At 42.7% G+C, this 16,816-nt stretch overlaps 1 protein-coding gene across 8 annotated transcripts in view; it reads left to right on the top strand.

Moving 5' to 3' along the window:
* SEPTIN9 (septin 9) overlaps positions 1 to 16,816 on the top strand; it is a 382,955-nt gene that overhangs the window by 321,961 nt on the left and 44,178 nt on the right. For 5 of the 8 annotated variants that reach the window (XM_060253406.1, XM_060253398.1, XM_060253404.1 and 2 more), the window contains one exon: positions 2,749 to 2,943. In XM_060253406.1, coding sequence (XP_060109389.1) covers positions 2,784 to 2,943 — 160 coding nt within the window. In that variant the 5' untranslated portion in view covers positions 2,749 to 2,783. The remainder of the gene's footprint in view (positions 1 to 2,748; positions 2,944 to 16,816) is intronic. The other 3 variants (XM_060253401.1, XM_060253405.1, XM_060253403.1) reach the window with 1 other exon arrangement.

The raw sequence follows: 16,816 nt of genomic DNA, 5'->3' as shown, positions 1-16,816 counted from the left end.
GCAGTGAGACATTTCCTTGTTCTGTATGGAGTTTTGTCGTGTATTAAGGCTTGCATGCGCTTCATGTTTGATTTGTAGGTTTTTCAGCGGAGACTGAAATGTACATTTCTTTTTCACTCTCTGTAGGCCTCTCTAAGCAGCAGGGAGAGATGTAGGTCACCACACAATCTGGAAGGGCTTGATTACAATCTATAACTAGCTGTAAGCTTTGTATGCATGGTATTTAAATGCACTCAAATCTACAAGTTTCAGGATGGTTCCATAGAATACCTGCAATCTCCAGTTTGGCCCAAGTTCCGGTTAGCTTCCTGGAGAAGAATAAGCAGCATTTTCCGGGGATGGTGGAGATAGAATGTTCCCATCTGGCTCTTTGGGTTGCCATGAACTTTCATAGCAAACTTGTACAATAGGCAAAAAAAAAAAAAAAGTTTGACATTTTGTTTGACACCTGTGAGCCAAGTGCCTGATATCTTTGTCTGCTTCAAATGGGTTTTGAACAGCTGTGCTGTAGCCGTGGCACTGTGGTGATGGAGTTTCATTTCCTTGCCTTGTAGAGTCGTTTGCTCCTGCATAGTGGATGCAAAGAGTCATTGGTTCTGTGTAGACTTCTCCCCCTGCCAAACGTTGTGTACAAAGCACACATTTTTGGCACACAGCTTCCCCTCCCCCTCCAATGGCCATAATGGATGACTCGCTTTAATCTAGACTATTTAAAATAGCCAAATGGGGAAGATGAATTGTGTTTAGAAAAGAAGACATGGAAACAAAAAAAGATGAGATCGTGTCAGAAGTAGACTTTCCAAAGTAGCATGGGAAAGAGGGCTAGAATGGAATTAATTAGCCATCAGCAACTATTTATTTTCTGGGGAAAGGTTTTGGAGATAAAATGTCACTGTTTAATTACAGCTCTTTGCTTTTTCTTTTAAAAAGAGGGACTAATTTTTTATTTTCCCATTTTGTGTTTGAAACTGCAGCTAAGGTAGACTCATATCCAGTTCGTGGTGTCACAGATCAGTGACTGCCCAAAAGCTGATTTGTGCTACAGATTGATCTTAAAAGGATCCAAAGATGGGGAAACTAGTAAGCTGGTAGCATGTATACACACAAAACAAGAAAAACTGGCAAGGTCTAAATTAGACCGTTGGAAGGGAACATTTCTGTACCTCCCCCCACTGCCCAATTCTGCAGCCTGAAACAGCTTAATACAAAGAGTGCCAGAATACAAATCATGAGGCTTCTGGGTTTGGATCCTCTATAGTACTTTTAGGGTTTGTAGGAACTGAAAGCCTGGTTCAGTAGATCTGAGTGAGGAAACTGTCCATCTCATCCAGATAGGGGAAAATCTAAAGTTTCAGCCTCGTGGGTCCTATTCCTATCTACTACATCATCTTTGATTTTATGCAACATTGTGGATGCATTCTATCGGACAGTATGAAGTGCAAGAGTTGGGGTGTTCTGGTTTCTTTGTCTATCTTCTCCTATTTCAGGTTGGTTTGTAATGGATAAGACTTCAAACATGCTTTGTTTCACTTAGTGGCTGCTATTTGATGACAAGTGGTTTAATTCCATATGGATTTTTTTTTTTTTTTTTAGTGGTGAGAAAAACAGGAAAATTGCTTGGCTCTCCCTTTCTGAAAATGATGCTAACTCAGGAATCATTGAAAGGCATCTGGGCTTTCTTGCCCTAGCATTTTTTTTTTAAATCCAGGAATATTTGCAACTGTCTATCGCAATGTGCTTTCAGATTGAGTTTTAAAATCACAAGGCTTTTGGAGGTCATCTCATCCAACACTGTGCACAAATCGTTTTCAAATTCTCTGACAGATTGGCACAAACCTGAGTCCAGGTTGTGTAGAGAGAGACATAGTACCCCAGATGCAGAGGGGGCTGTGTGTGTGTTCAAAAACAAACTTCCAGTTTCCAAGAAGCAAAGCATGGTATGTACAAGGCAAAGTAAGAGTTTATGCAGCAGCGGTTTTTTTCTGTAACATTTATGCTTGTGATCAGTAAGTTCATCTAAGCTTCAACCTCCATTTCTGCACAGAAGGAAAAAAATTTTGTGTGTGTTTCATAATAGTTCAAAAATAGAAACTTAGATGTACAATCAGGGATGGGACTGATGTTATTCTCTGTACGGAAGGTTAGGGTACCCAAACTATGGTAAACAATTTTAGCTGGCTTTTGTTCCACATTGTCAACCCCAGTGACTAAGATGTGACCCATACCCTTCAGTGTTTATGAATGCATTAATAGTATTTAACAGCTGCTTCAAATCCATAGGATTCTCAAGTGAGAATTATAAGCAATCTGTCAAAAAAGCCATTGAGAACAGCATTTTTTTAAAAAAAAAAGTTTTAAATTTAGCAACAAATAAAAAGCTATATATAAATTAAACATAGGTTTAATTTAACATAGGTTTCATTTTGGAGCAATAAAACGTAAGGAAATGACTAAATGATTGCACCAATGGAAATACTTTTTTTTGACCTGGAACCTGAAATTTAGCAAAGCTGACTAAATATATAGTAATAGTGAGGAAGTAGCTAAGGTACCACCACAATTAAGTCATGTCCTTTGAGACAGTTCACCTCACTTCAATAAGTTATGCCATACTAAGTAAAACCACAGATGATTGTTTTGGCAGATTTACATTTAAGAAAGGAGTCCTTTAGATTTTCAATAGTGTACCATTCCACATCGTTACATGTTTTTGCTTACCGTCAGTATTACGACTTCCCTTTTCACCAGCAGATTCAGAGGCCATTCCCAGCTACCCAGGCAGCATGACAGACACCCCTCGAGATGCTGCCCTTAAGCAAGCTGCACCAACGCGGACAGAGAAGCCAACGGCTGACTTCGGCTATGTTGGGATCGATGCCATCCTCGAGCAGATGCGGAGGAAAGCCATGAAGCAAGGGTTTGAGTTCAACATAATGGTAGTTGGTGAGTCTTTTTTTCCTTGGAAGTGTTGTTCAGTGGGTTCTCCTTGTGTGATAGCTATTTGTGTTACCTTGGAATAATTAAAGGGACCACAGTAGACACAGAGCAACACTAAACATGCAACCTCGCTGTGAAATATGCTGCAAACAGGTATATGTTCTAATACTGCTTACAAAAAACATAATAAATACTTCAGTGAAGTTAGATGAACATTCAATATATTTGTATGTGTTTTAATATATTTTATCAAAAATCCACTATATATTTTTTTAATGTGTTGGGATTCATTAAGTGCATCAAAGATTTTTTTTAAAATCCACCTTATATCACTGGCACATAGGCGATACTTCAAACAACATATATACAAATATATATGTTGTTTGAAGTATCGCCCGTGTCCCAGCATGTTAGCCAAATTGGCTTTTTAAATTAATTTGGGGGATTCTAGTTAGATGGGCAAGACGGCAAAATAATAAGGGAGTTATAACCTATATATACAGCAGTCAGTATTTCCCAGGAGACCCGAAGAGAGTTCTTTAATTAAATCAAATTAATTTTATTGGGGATAATCTCTATCACGCAAATTAAAAGCACACCCTCAGCACAAGCAATACAGAACTAGGAAAAATAGATATGAAAAGATACAGACGTTTGCGTTAGCAGGATGAATTGTTAAGTGGTATACTGTACCTATCTGGCAAGACGAGAACTAGGAAAAATAGATATGAAAAGATACAGACGTTTGCATTAGCAGGATGAATTGTTAAGTGGTATACTGTACCTATCTGGCAAGACGAGAGAGTTCCGCAGTGAAAACAAAGGGAAGGTAAAGGGATAGCATGAGATGACCAGCATCACCTGTAATAATGGACCCAAACAGATCAAGAATGGGGATGGCTCCAGCAGCAAGGTAAAGGTACTCTCAGAGTCACACCCAAGTTGCCAAAAAGGTAGCCTTAAATAGCCAATTTCATATCCCGAGGCAGGAGCCCATGATGTTCCTGCCTGGTGATGGTTCCCAGGATGTTTTAGACAAGAGATTCTCAGAGATCAATAATAGTTCTCTGAGTAGGTCATATGTTAAAACGAAGAAAACTGTGAGTGCGGTCACACGTCACATTAAAAGCGGGTGTGCAGCGCTCCAATTTGAACCGCCGAATATTGATTCGACGCAGGGCTGATCAGATGAGCATCTAAGAATGCGACTTGTCCCGATATCGTTGAATGATCAGACATACAGAATGCTATCACGCTCTTCTCTTGGAGCATGCACACAACCGATCAGGCAGATTCAAAGTCTTCTCACTCTCATTCAGTTGCTGAGCAATCATACGGTGATTCCTGCAGTGGTGTTTTCATTAAACGTGCTCCCAAACGTTGGGAGGTGGGGAATCAATGTTGCTTCAAGGGGGGAGGGGGTGGAAGTTCCGGGAATTAACATTGTCCATTCAAACTAGGGGACTCCTACGAAATACTTTTCTGAAAATGGGCAGTGACAATGATATCTGGAAATCGTCCACATTGAAAAAATATTCCCCCCCCCCCCCCGTTCTTCCACTCACGTGGATTCTGTGTTGATTGGAGAAGCAGAAGCCTCACCTCAGATTCCCAATGATCTGGTTGTGCATATGTCTCCTGGGGCTTTTTTTTTTTAAAGGTGGGAGGGGCGGAAGGCGGATGCCAAACATTCCAAGGCACAGTATTCCGCATGAGCTGTCTAAACAGGAATAACCCAAATATGTGCCACTTCTGCAGAAAAGGACTGGACTTTCTCCGGTGTCTAATAATACCGACATCAAACCGAGGCAAGTCAGGATGCTGATGAGTTAAATTCGAGGGACAAATGTGGTTGTCTGGACATGCTAATAAAATCCAAATGGGAACCGTAGGTAAGAAGAAGAAGATATTGGATTTATATCCCGCCCTCCACTCCGAAGAGTCTCAGAGTGGCTCACAATCTCCTTTACCTTCCTCCCCCACAACAGACACCCTGTGAGGTGGGTGGGGCTGGAGAGGGCTTTCCCAGCAGCTGCCCTTTCAAGGACAACCTCTGCCAGAGCTATGGCTGACCCAAGGCCATGCCAGCAGGTGCAAGTGGAGGAGTGGGGAATCAAACCCGGTTCTCCCAGATTAGAGTCCGCGCACTGAACCACTACACCAAACTGGCTCTCCAGAAAGACATTGAGGAAGACAAAATAACTGAAAAGAAAGGAGATGTGTGACAGGATCTGATTGATAACTCCAATGATGCTCTTTTGATAGAAGATGATTTCCTGGCCAGGTGACAGGCAGTCTTTTGTATTTTTAATTGCAACAGTCCTTCATTAGCAGTGAGACAGTTGTATTTGCGTAGGTAAAGCTTATGCAATGATGCTGGAATGCGGTATATGCACCCTCTGAAATGTCTTCATGGAGGTAGGCAGGAAAACATGTTATCCTTTTAAAAATTCTCCAGGAGCATGGCTTCCCCTTGATCTGCAGCTGCCTGGGTTTCTAGGAACCAGGATCACAGTTGATGGTCTGTGTTGGCTATGCCGTCAATCTGGAGTAGTCATAGCTGGGTAGACATAGCAATCCAAGCAGGTGTGTTCTAACCCTGGCCTGGCTCAGCAAACTGACAATCCGTGTGGGCCTGCTGCCCATAACTGGCAAGGTGCAAACACCAATTCATATATAGTCCATAAGAGTCCAGTGCCAACATGGGGGTTTGTTTAAAAACACAGTCTTTTCCCAACAAGTGATACATGGTGGATTTTTGGAAAAATATGGATTTTTGATCAAATATATATTAAAAAACATAAATATGTTGAATGTTCATATAACCTTATTGAAATATTTATTACATTTTTTGTAAGCAGTATTAGAACGTACAGCTGCTTGCAGCGCATTTCATGGTGAGGCTGGCTTGTGTCATCTTGGCAGGATTATTTCTTTCCATCCTTGTGGTGGTAATAACTTACTGACGCTTAGATTGGAATGTGGTTTGCTATGATTTTAAAAATCTCTCCAATATATTACTAAAATTCCAAGTTCATCTTTGTGGTTTCTGTGCAGTTCCACCTGGGGACTAAGGAGTCCCAGGCCAGCCCAGAAAAGATTGCCAAGCGGTCTAATAAACTAGGTGAACCTTTCTTCCCTCTGGCACCGTCCTGCCAATATGACCACGTTACTAGGAGGGGGGCTGCTACTCCTTCAGTTCTTTTTTTGCCAACACAGAGAGAGGATCTCCACTGCTGTGCTCTGTTTTTTCCTCACAGTTTTGAGGCTGAGGAGACTTCTCTCTCATAAGTTTCCTTTTAAAAGAAGAATTGTTTCTAGATTTCCACTGTGTCGTTGTGGCTCAAAAGGAGCCTCCTCAGAATTGGACCAACTGTTGTTTACATGGTGTTGTTAATCAGCTGTTCTCTATGCCAACTGCCTAGAGGTTCACACAACAGAACGACCTGCTCTCACTGTCACTAATTTTCCCCTGAAGCCATGTATGGATAGATCTGGACTCAGAAGAGCTCTTTTCAAAGGCTTTGGCTGCACACCAGCCTGAAAAAAGACACATGCTCCCTCTGAGTTGGAAGCCATCTCTGTGGGTTATTCCCACCCATCGTTCAGGGAGGCAGGAAATACTTTTTTCTACTTCCTCTTGGTGCCTTCGGAATGACCCGCCCTCCAGTTCTTTTCCTGCCTCTACAGGGAGAGCAGCTCTTCCCTTTATCAAACTCTTAAACTCTAGATTTTTCTTACACATTTTCCCTCATAATTACCTTTATATACTTCCTTTAATTCTTTCACTGTTCATTTTGGTGAAGACTAACAAATAAAATCTGCCACATTCTCCCTCCATGTTCTGTGTTTCCTTCCACATTCTCCCTCCATGTTCTGTCTTTCCTGCTACATTCTCCCTCCATGTTCTGTGCACCAGCCTGAATAAAGGCACTTCTCCCCACTCATTCACTTTGTCAGCTCTGAGGGGAGAAACCTGGAGGGGTTGCTTGACGACACTGAGCAGCCCCAATGTGAAGTCGCAACCATCTACCTAGGGCTCAGCTTGACATCAATGGTCCCTGTCCTTGTTATCAGACTTTGACAGTTGTTGTAGGGATGTTTACAATCCCCATGATGTTGATGCCTTTCCACTTCTTGAGGTCATTCACCATTGTTGACATGAAATCAATCTTCGGTGTCTGATTTATTCTCCATTGGGCTCACCCTGTCATCAGCGGACTTGATCCTTTCAACATTGAAGTCCTTGGAATTGACACCCAAGCCCTGCCTCAAGTGACGGTAGGGCATACGTCCAGAAATAGCACTCTCCTCTTTTCTCTTACCTGATTGAATGACTCTGTGCATGGCTTCTCTCTGCTCTGACCAAAAGCCTGGAGGTCGTCTGACGGAAGAACACCCCTCCCTCCGCTCTCCCAGTTCCAAGTGACGAAGCTTGGGGGTGTGACCAGGCAAAGACCTCCGATCTGGAAAATTCCATCATTCCTTCCCTTTCCTCAGTTTTGAGGGAAGAAGCTTGGAGGCATGGCCTGGCAGAGGGTGCCCAACTGAAGGATCTCCCCTTCCATCTCTCCAGCCTGAGAGAAAGCTAGGAGGTGGGGTGGGCAGACCCTTCTTGACTTATAGAAACCTTCCCACTCTCTGCCTTTATTCATATCTTGCCATAAGTCTGAATGTGTGGCCTGATGGGAGACCGTTTAAATGGCCTGACTGAAGGAACTTTTTCCTGGCTGCCTTCAGGTTCAAGGTGAAATTCTTAGAGGCATGTGTTACCAGAGCCTTGAAATTCTCCTTTGTTTACCATAAGTATTGTAAGTCAGAAGGTTATTGTGCCCTTTAGTTGGAGTTGTTTGGACCTCCCCAGCCCCTGTAGTTTTGAAGACCAGCTGAAGTGGATGGAGTTTTCTGTTCTTGTTGTTAGTCATGCGGGGAGGGAACGGTCTATGTTTAAGGCATGCTGTGCTTTTACCACTCACTATATTGGGGCTGCATTCATCCCAAGGTCAGAACCAATTCTGTGTTGATCTCTACTCCAAAGCCCTCTGGCCAATGCCTCATTCTAAAGGCTGACCCAATGATATAGCAGCCTTGATCCACCACATTGCTGCAGTCTCTCAGCACTGATGCTTTTAAACACAGGCGATGTTTTAAACACAGGCTGGGGGTGGGGGGGGGGTGGATTTAGTGGATCTCCTGGCCACAATACACACTGCCGCACAAGACTTAGAGATATCATTATCAGTCAGCTGGAACCAGGAGACTTTGGCTTCCCTGGGGTTCCCTTGTTGCTGTTTTTCCCCCCTTGGTTTCTAACTTTGCATCTACAGGTGGGTGAGCGGGCACACCTGGCTTGAATTCATTCGGTTTTCCAAAGTGTGCTGTCTGCCTTCTTTTCATTTTTAAAAATTTCATTTCGGTCCACACCCCCTCCACCTTGGGTGGCAGTGGGATAGTGAGTGGTTGCTCTTTGAAAACTTTTTGGGTGCTTGGGGGGGAGGGATTTGGGGAGTTTTCTGCACTTTTCCATTTCTCACTTTCTTCCCCCTTACTTTGGGTTGCAGTGAGACGATGAGGGGTTGCTACTTTTCCTTTTTTTTGTGCGTGGGGGGGGGTGCTTTTGTGGGGAAATCAGTTTGATGGGATTTCATCTCCCATATACGCACCTTGAGTTGTTTTTCCTTTAGAGGAGATTTGTGTTTCTGCATATTGATTTTACTTCTTTCCATTTTAACCCACCGTCACCGCTGCCATGGACATGGCGATCTGTGTTTGTCAGCTTCCCTTGGAGGGGCCTGTTCCATACTTACTGCCTCTGCCTGGGGTTGCCTCACTCCTTTCTATCTCCAAGAAGCCTCCACTTCTTCCTGGGTTTTCTCTCTGAGTTGGTCTACCGGTATTGATTGGTGTTGCCTCCTGCTTGTACATCTCCAGCACTCAACTTGCCTCCTCTTGGGGTTGGGTTGCCTGCACCATTTCAGAACAGTTGTCTGGGGTTGCCGGGCTGCTAAATGGCAATGCCCCCTCCTTCCTCCTGGGTTTTCTGTCTGACTTGGTCCCCTAGTGCTGATTGGAGTTGCCTCCTGTGTAACACCCACCTCATCTCCTCTCCTCTTGGGGTTGGGTTGCCTGCACTGTTTCAGAGCAGCTGTCTGGGGTTGCCAGGCTGCTGAACTGCCATAACTCCCCTTCCTCCTGGGTTTTCTGTCTGACTTGGTCCACTGGTACTGATTGGCCTTCTGCCTAACACCCAGCTCCTCTTCAGCATTTCACTGTTTCCAAGCAGCTGTCTGTGATTGCCAAGCTGCAGAACTACAACACACACACACACACCACACACACACACACCTCTTCCTGGGCTTTCCTTTCTGCTCTCCTACAATATTCCTCACCTTTTCCTGTGTTTTCTGACTTAATTGTTCCATGATTGCCTCTTTCCTCTGTACCTAAAACACCCACCATATTGTGGGGTTCCACTGCTCACATTAAAGAGTTGCTGCCTAGGGTTCCCTTTCTGCTCCTCAACAATATCCTTCATTGTTTCCTTGGTTTTCTGCCTGAATTTCTACACAGTCCATGGCTTGGGGTTGCTTCTTTTCCTCTGCATCCCAAACGTCCTCCTCACCCCACTTATGTGTTTCTACTGCCCGCACTGTTGAAGACTCCCTGTGGTTCCCTTTCTGCTCCTCTACTATACTCCCGCTTGTTTCTTGGGTTTTCAGCCTGAATTTGTACACAGACCTTGCCTTGGAGTTGCCTCTTTCCTCTGTACCACAAACAGCCAACTCACCCCACCACTTCTTGGGATCTACTGATTGCTATCTTCTGGTGTTCCTGCCTGGGGCTGCCTAGCTGCTCTCTAGTACCCCCATTACTCCACCCCTACTTCCTCTAGTGCTTTCTGCTGGGATTGTTCCACTGCCATGATGTGGGGTTGCTTCCTTTCTCTGCATCTCAAATATCCAGTGTTCTGTAATAAACAATTTTTATTAGTAACATATGGTAGCAAAACTATATCTACATCTTATAACGACTTAAAAAGAGAGAAATTCTTCTACCCCATATCTTACTTTTCCCCCACCCCTCCCCCCGTTACTTGAACCCCGCCAGTGTTATTTACTTTAAAAAAAATTAAAGGTACCTTTAACTATTAAAAAAACACAAATTATACTTTTGTTCTAAAAAATAAATAAAAAGAACTTAATCATTATCAAAAATTGTCCAATGTCCTTTTATTTTCCACTCTTTTTCTACGTATCTTCTGAACTTCTTCAGCTTAAAAAGCTCCAAATCATAGTCTCTTAATTTTCTTGTTAATTTGTCCATTTCACTCCATGACATCACTTTTATAATCCAGTCCCATTTCTCTGGTATTTTTTCTTGCTTCCACAGCTGCGCATACAATGTCCTAGCAGCTGAGAGCAAGTACCATATCAAATATCCGTGTTCTGGTACTACCTGGCTCGCCATGCGGAGCCGTGAGGGGATGGAAGGAGCCACACTCATGGCCATGGGAGAATAGCAACACTTCCCACTCAGCAGACTGGTTATGGGCTACAAACGCAGCCTCCCCCAGTGGCAGCCTCCTACTCAAGTATGATTTGGGGCTCCCTGCACCTACTCCCCCATGTCCTCTGTGTCCATGGGGCTGGGTTGTCGCTCGAGAATTCTTGCTGGTGCTGCCCAAACGGCAGTGCACAAGGGCAAACCATCCACCTGACAACGGACCTTTGGAGCAGCCGCCACCACGGATCTCTCTCCCTCACTGCCCACTGGTGGCAGTCAGAAGAATTCTGTAGTGGGTCCAAGGAGATGCCGCAGGTGAGGGCAGGCATGCTTCTGCCTGGCTGCAAGGCAGTTCTCCTCCATGCTCAGAGGATGGATGTGGAGCACATGGCAGTCAGTATCATGGTGATTATACAGAGTAGTCCGAGGAAGTGGTTCGGTGGTCTCGAGGCTATCTGCTCATGGATGGTAGCCCAAACATGCGTAAGGCTGCTGAGGGGCCTGCCTCAGGAACACAGTTTGTATGGCACACAAGCTGCACCTGGAGGTGAGTGATGCCCTTTGGCTGGGGAGCCATGCCAGAGCAGGGTGCAGTGAAGTCACCAACGAGATCAAGAACCTGCTGGAGAACTGTGGGCACTTGGCTGGCCACTTTTCATGCAGCATCAAGGCTGCATGGCTGCTGAGAGAGGTGGAGGAGAGCCAGAACATGTCCTCATCCAGGAAGTGGGCACCCGGTGGAACTCTACCTGTGGCATGATTGCTCATTTGGTGAAGCAGAGGAGTATGGTATAGGATGTCATGTCCTCCATGACCATCCAACATGGGGAGGGTGAGCTCAGCATCAGTGACTAGTTCACCATCTCCCAGGTGGAGTATGTCCTCAAACCTTTTCAGGACACCACCAATGTGCTCTGTGCCTGGGGCAAGTCATCTCCCTCATTCGAGGACTTGAACAGGAAATGGAGTCTGTTGTGCAGCTGGATTGTGAGGGGAACTCCCCCGGGTCAGGGCCCCGGTCAGCAGGTTGCAGAAAGGCATTGTTGAGCGGTTACATCCAGTCTTCGAAGTGCAGAAGTACAAACTGGAGTGCAGGTGCAAACCCTGTATCAAGGACAGATAGCTCTCCGAAATACGCAGCTCATTCAGTGATAGTGTAAATTCTGCTGTGATATGTGAAGGTTCAAGAGGAGACTTATGACTCCCAGAGGCTTGGCGGCTGCTTCTCCCACACCTCCGGAGTGAGGGAAGAGGGGAGGGAGGAGGCAGTGGCAGAAGCCCCCACAGCTTGTTGGGGACCTGAGTTGGAGAGCCCCCACCCACGTCAAGGGCAGGGCCCCCACAACCCTCCTCCACATGTAGCTACGGGCCTGCTTGGAGCCTGCAAGCTAGTATACAAGACTTCCTTGCTATGCCTGGCCCCTTACTCCCTCAGAAGGACGAGTCTGGTACCTCAAAAGGTGACACAGGCAACCTTCTTTCTCAGCATCTCACAGGATCACTCCCTCTACAGTCTTCTCTGGTCTGCAATTAGGATCAAAATATTAGGTCCTACAGTTGCATAGAGTGTGTGCCATCAAACATTGACCAGCAGCTTGTCTAGGAAAAGTGATCCTAAGGATGCATTGTGAAAGGGTCTGGTTTCTGGCCGCTCCCTTCCCCCTTTAAATCCATCAATGCCAAAGATTAATTTCCAAGAAAAGGTAGTAAAATTAACCAATTTCCGACCTTGCCTGACCTTTTCTTACCTGGTTTTCCTAAGTAAATACCTAGTAAAAAACCATATTGTGTGACTGTGAGGCAACATGTCTTTTCCCTTTTCTGGAGAGAGCTGGCTCACCATGCAGCTTCCAGAGCGGAGGGAGTTCCTGGAGGAGGCAATGCATTTAACAGCTTCCTATCTAGAAAAGAGAATAGTATTCCCAGGTGCCTCCAGCATGATAGGAGCAACTGAACACATACAGGTCTGTCTTGGCTGTAGGCAGTGCTTACTGTAGGCAGTGCTTGGGTGAGTGCTCAGAGGCTTATTCTCAGAGGCTTGGGTGAGTGCTCAGTGCACTTATGGCTCAGTGCTCAGAGGCTGACTGAGGTCCAGGTGCTAAGCATGCTTTCTTGAGGGTAAGCCTGCCTTAAGTTCCTCCTCAACCTCTGGGAGCCACACAAGATGTATGAAAGAGCCACATGTGGGTCTTGAGCCCCAGTTTGGCCACCTCTGAGCTAGATGGTAGATAGTATTTTAATAGGTTTTTTTAAAAGTACAGATTTAACAGATTAACCAATGAGGATACAGTTAGATAGGTTCTTATTTATTAGAACAAGAACTGCAGATTTTTAAAGTTTTCTTTGACCTAACTGTCCCAATGAATATCTGAATTTTGTTAGTCCTTTTGTTTTAGCTACTAGGATTTGTTTGTTTTCTACTCTTTTTTTAATATTTCTGCAACTTGTGTTGATTTTAGATATTTAGTGAGTGAACTGCTCATCTTAGAATTCTTCCATCTCTCTTTTTGTGGCTTTATGGAAGACACTGCCAGGAGGACATCAGTGGATCTGTTTCCCTTGTTTCTTCTGAGCCATAAAGTATTCACGGACAATTGGAATATAGTTCTGGAAGACTGAATTGGCATCTGTCCTCTGTGTGTGCATTAACAGATTAACCGATGAGGATACAGTGCACAGAAAGTATTTTAAGGGGCAGTTTGGTATAATGCTTAAGATATTTCTGTGTGGATATAATGGTGACAGCATAAAAATGTAATCGATGTTTTGCAGGTCATTGAAGTTGTTTGTGGAATTAAAACTGCAACATTTCCTTTGGACCTTTACTTATTTTTTTATTCCTTGCAAATTTTATTCATGTCTGCTATGTTGTCATGAACCAGCACATGGATTAATGTGGTGCAATACTACTGAGGTCAATTTAAGATTTTCTCTTAACTTGGTTTAGGGTTCGTGCCTTGCATAGTTAAGTTGGATCCATGTGCTGTGGTTTATCCTTATGGATCTGTGTGGATGAATTAGAACTTCGCTAGCTTTGGGGGGATGAATGTTTGGCAGGTTCATGACCTGTACTGCATTTGAAGAAATAAAGATTTTATGAAGCTGAACTCAAAATACTAGGAAGGATGAATGATCCGTTGGTTTACCACTGCAAAAAAGAAAGATGGGAAAATGTAACCCCTTTAAGGTTAGGCCCACCTTTTATGATTCCTAGCTCCACACTGGGGACTCCCACATTCTGAGCCCCTGGTAAATAGGCTGCTTGGATCCATTTCCATAAATCTTCCCATTCTTCATGAAACTCATGTATCTTTCACCTCCTGTTAGCTTCCAGCTGAACCCAGTCCAGCGATTCTGGACTGTTTCGTCTTCTCTTACCTACAGAGAAAAAAGTTTGACTTTGCCTAGTCAGCTAAAGTTTGGCTTAAATATCCTCATCCATATAATCCATAAATGAAACCAGATGTTTAAGTAGTCTTGGATGTTTTTCCCTTCCTCTTTATGGTTTTTGTATTTCTTCTGTTCTGTGATTTTGTGTGTGTTTGCACCCAGCTAAATTTGGTGCTGTGCAGATAGTGAAAGGCCTTTCATTGGGGACCTGTACAGTTTAATTCCTGACACTCATTTCACATCACATGGCAAGTACAATTTCAATGGATGGCTGATTATTCCAGCACTAACCTTGGAGTCTTTCCTCTTGCTTTAAAATAAGGTATTTCATTGGGGTGGGGGAGCAAATGAAGCACCATGCATCTACCCATCATTTCTTCAAGGAGTTCAGGGCAGCGTACATTGTTTTCTCTTCCCCATTTTATTCTCACAACAGTGTGAAGTAAATTATGTTTCAAAAATGAGAAAATAAAAATATTAATATAATAAAGTGCTAACAACCTATTACCTCCCCCTGGAGTGATTTCTGTCTGAAAACTAGAACAGTTATGGAAAAGTCCATGTCATAGTTGTTTTATTCACATGTAAGATGCCATTTTGAAAGCTGTTTGCCAGTTCATGAAGGGTTGGAAAAGTATATTTAAATATAGAGCATGAGAAATTTGGATATCTAGAGATTGATGCTTAACTTTAAAAATATTTATTTGCATTTGACTATGTTGGTTGAATTAGAGTTGTTGGCAATGTGTTGTATACATCCATTTGCAGTTCATATCCCTTTTATGTAATGCAGCTGTGATGGACAGTAAATGTTTTTCCCCGAAAAATAATTTTATTAAGAATTTTTAAAATAACAACAGATATTTTTAAAAGCTCAATAGAAATTCAAAGTTTAAGAAAACAAAAAGAAAAAGATGAGAAAAAATATATAAAGACGTGGCTTCTGATTTTCTCTGCAACAAATATAAGTAAATTTGCAAATTTAACACATACACTGTAATTACAAAAAGAGCTTTCTTTTTTGTGTTATCTTTTTCACCTTAATCATCAAATTGTCAAATCATCATTTTTTTTGTTCGTTTCATACAAAAAGTCTGTAAGAGCTTTCCATGTAAACAATAAATGTAAATAATATCTTTTCTCTTATCAAAAAGTAAGTTTAGCCATCTCTGCAACCAATCCTTGTTGTGGTCTCTGTGCTTCACACTGTCGGGATAATCAGGACCCCAGTGGTGATCTAAAGCTCCAGAATTTTCTTCTGTGTCCTCCTACTGAGCTTGCCCAGGGACTCCACTATGCATGTCCAGGGGAGGGTGCCATATTCCCACAAGTTTCTTTATGACCACGTGTGCGACAGAATGTCTTTTCCTGAGCTCTGGTTGGTGATCTACCCTTTTCTCTTCCATCCACTCCTAAAAAGAAGAAAAGAAAGAGCGTTCTTTCCCTTCCCATTATTTTCTTCCCAGATAGTGATGTTCTTGTCTACCTAATTTATTTTTTAACTTGTAAGCATCATTCTAGTAAACATTAACATCATTCATATGTTTGTATGTTAAAAAGTAAATTAGGTGGACAAGAACATCACTATCCAATGTATTTCTCTTTTAGCTGTATTGACACTCAAACAGGGATATTGGTTGTTTATCCCATTACATATCTTGAACCCATCTCCCACTATATTTTAATGTATTTTCTCCTAATGACAAACTATATACATGTTGCATGTTAAAAAGTAAATTAGTTGGATGGGAAAACTTCTAAGATAGAAATTCCTTCCTTTTGGCCCAGGTTTATAACAATAGTGTCATGAACAGACGCATTCACATTTTGTCATACTACTGTTTTGTTGCTTTCACATGCTCATGCTATTCAGATCAAAGGTTTGCTCAATTTGTTAATTTTATTCTATCATTGGATCTTATATTTGTACCATTTTATATTCTAAACCACAGCCTACCAGATAATTTTACTATTCTGTCATTGGATCTTAAATCTGTACCATTTTACATTCTGAGCCATTGCCTACCAGCTATATGTGGCTCTGCTCACTGTGCCGGATTCCTCGTCTGATGAAGTCTGCTTAGAGCACACGAAAGCTTACGTTCTGAATAAAACTAAGTTGGTCTTAAAGGTGCTATTGACTCTTATTTTGTTCTACATTTCTATAACCCACTCTCTATTAAATTGCTCTATTTAGCTTTAAAAATATACGATCCGTAGATGAAAATAACAAACAGAAGAGAAACATCCAGATTCTAAAAGTCTCGCCATTTCAAAGTTGCATGCCAGTTTCCTTTTATTAATTCAATGTTGACCAATTATGTAAAAAAGAAGCAGTTTTTAATCCCTTCTTTTTGAAAGCTTTCCAAGTCTTGATCTTCTTGATGAAGTCTGCCTCTTCTCCCTTTGGCACATTCATCCGTTTTGCTAAAAGTGGTGAGACCTCCACGCCATCACTTGCTCCTGTAAAAACTTTAATCAGTCTTGATTTCCACCTCTTCTTTGTAACTGCATATAATGTCTCCATTTTGATTTCTTTCAACTCCTTTCCCAGCGGATCTTTATCCACTTCTCTCTACTCCGTAGACATCACTGGGATCTCTTTACCACTTCGCTCATGTAAATTTTCAGTTTACCTGTATTTCAAAATAAACATTTCCACCCTGTTTTGTAGCAACTCTGCCAGCAGACCGATTTCCTGATATAAGGAGAATATGGTAACCATAACATCTTTTTTATCAAATGCTTCAAGTTGCAATGCCATGTTTCCCACAGTATAACTCAGTCTGACAATCAAAGTTAAAAAATCACTCAAAGTCCCAGATAGTCTATCTTTCTGAATCTCCTCCATCCGTGTGCTTTTCTCTTACATTCCGGTTGCAGTCCCGATCAAGTATCAAATGCATTTCTCTTAAAGGTATATCCAGCTTTTATTCAGACCGTATTGAAATAAAATAATGTTCTCATTATAGCTTGTTTAATTGTA

This window comes from Heteronotia binoei, chromosome 13 (genome assembly GCF_032191835.1).
Source record: "Heteronotia binoei isolate CCM8104 ecotype False Entrance Well chromosome 13, APGP_CSIRO_Hbin_v1, whole genome shotgun sequence".
Taxonomy (NCBI): Eukaryota; Metazoa; Chordata; class Lepidosauria; order Squamata; family Gekkonidae; genus Heteronotia; species Heteronotia binoei.
Note: the sequence above shows the minus strand (reverse complement) of the source record. Positions and strands in the feature narration are given on the sequence as shown.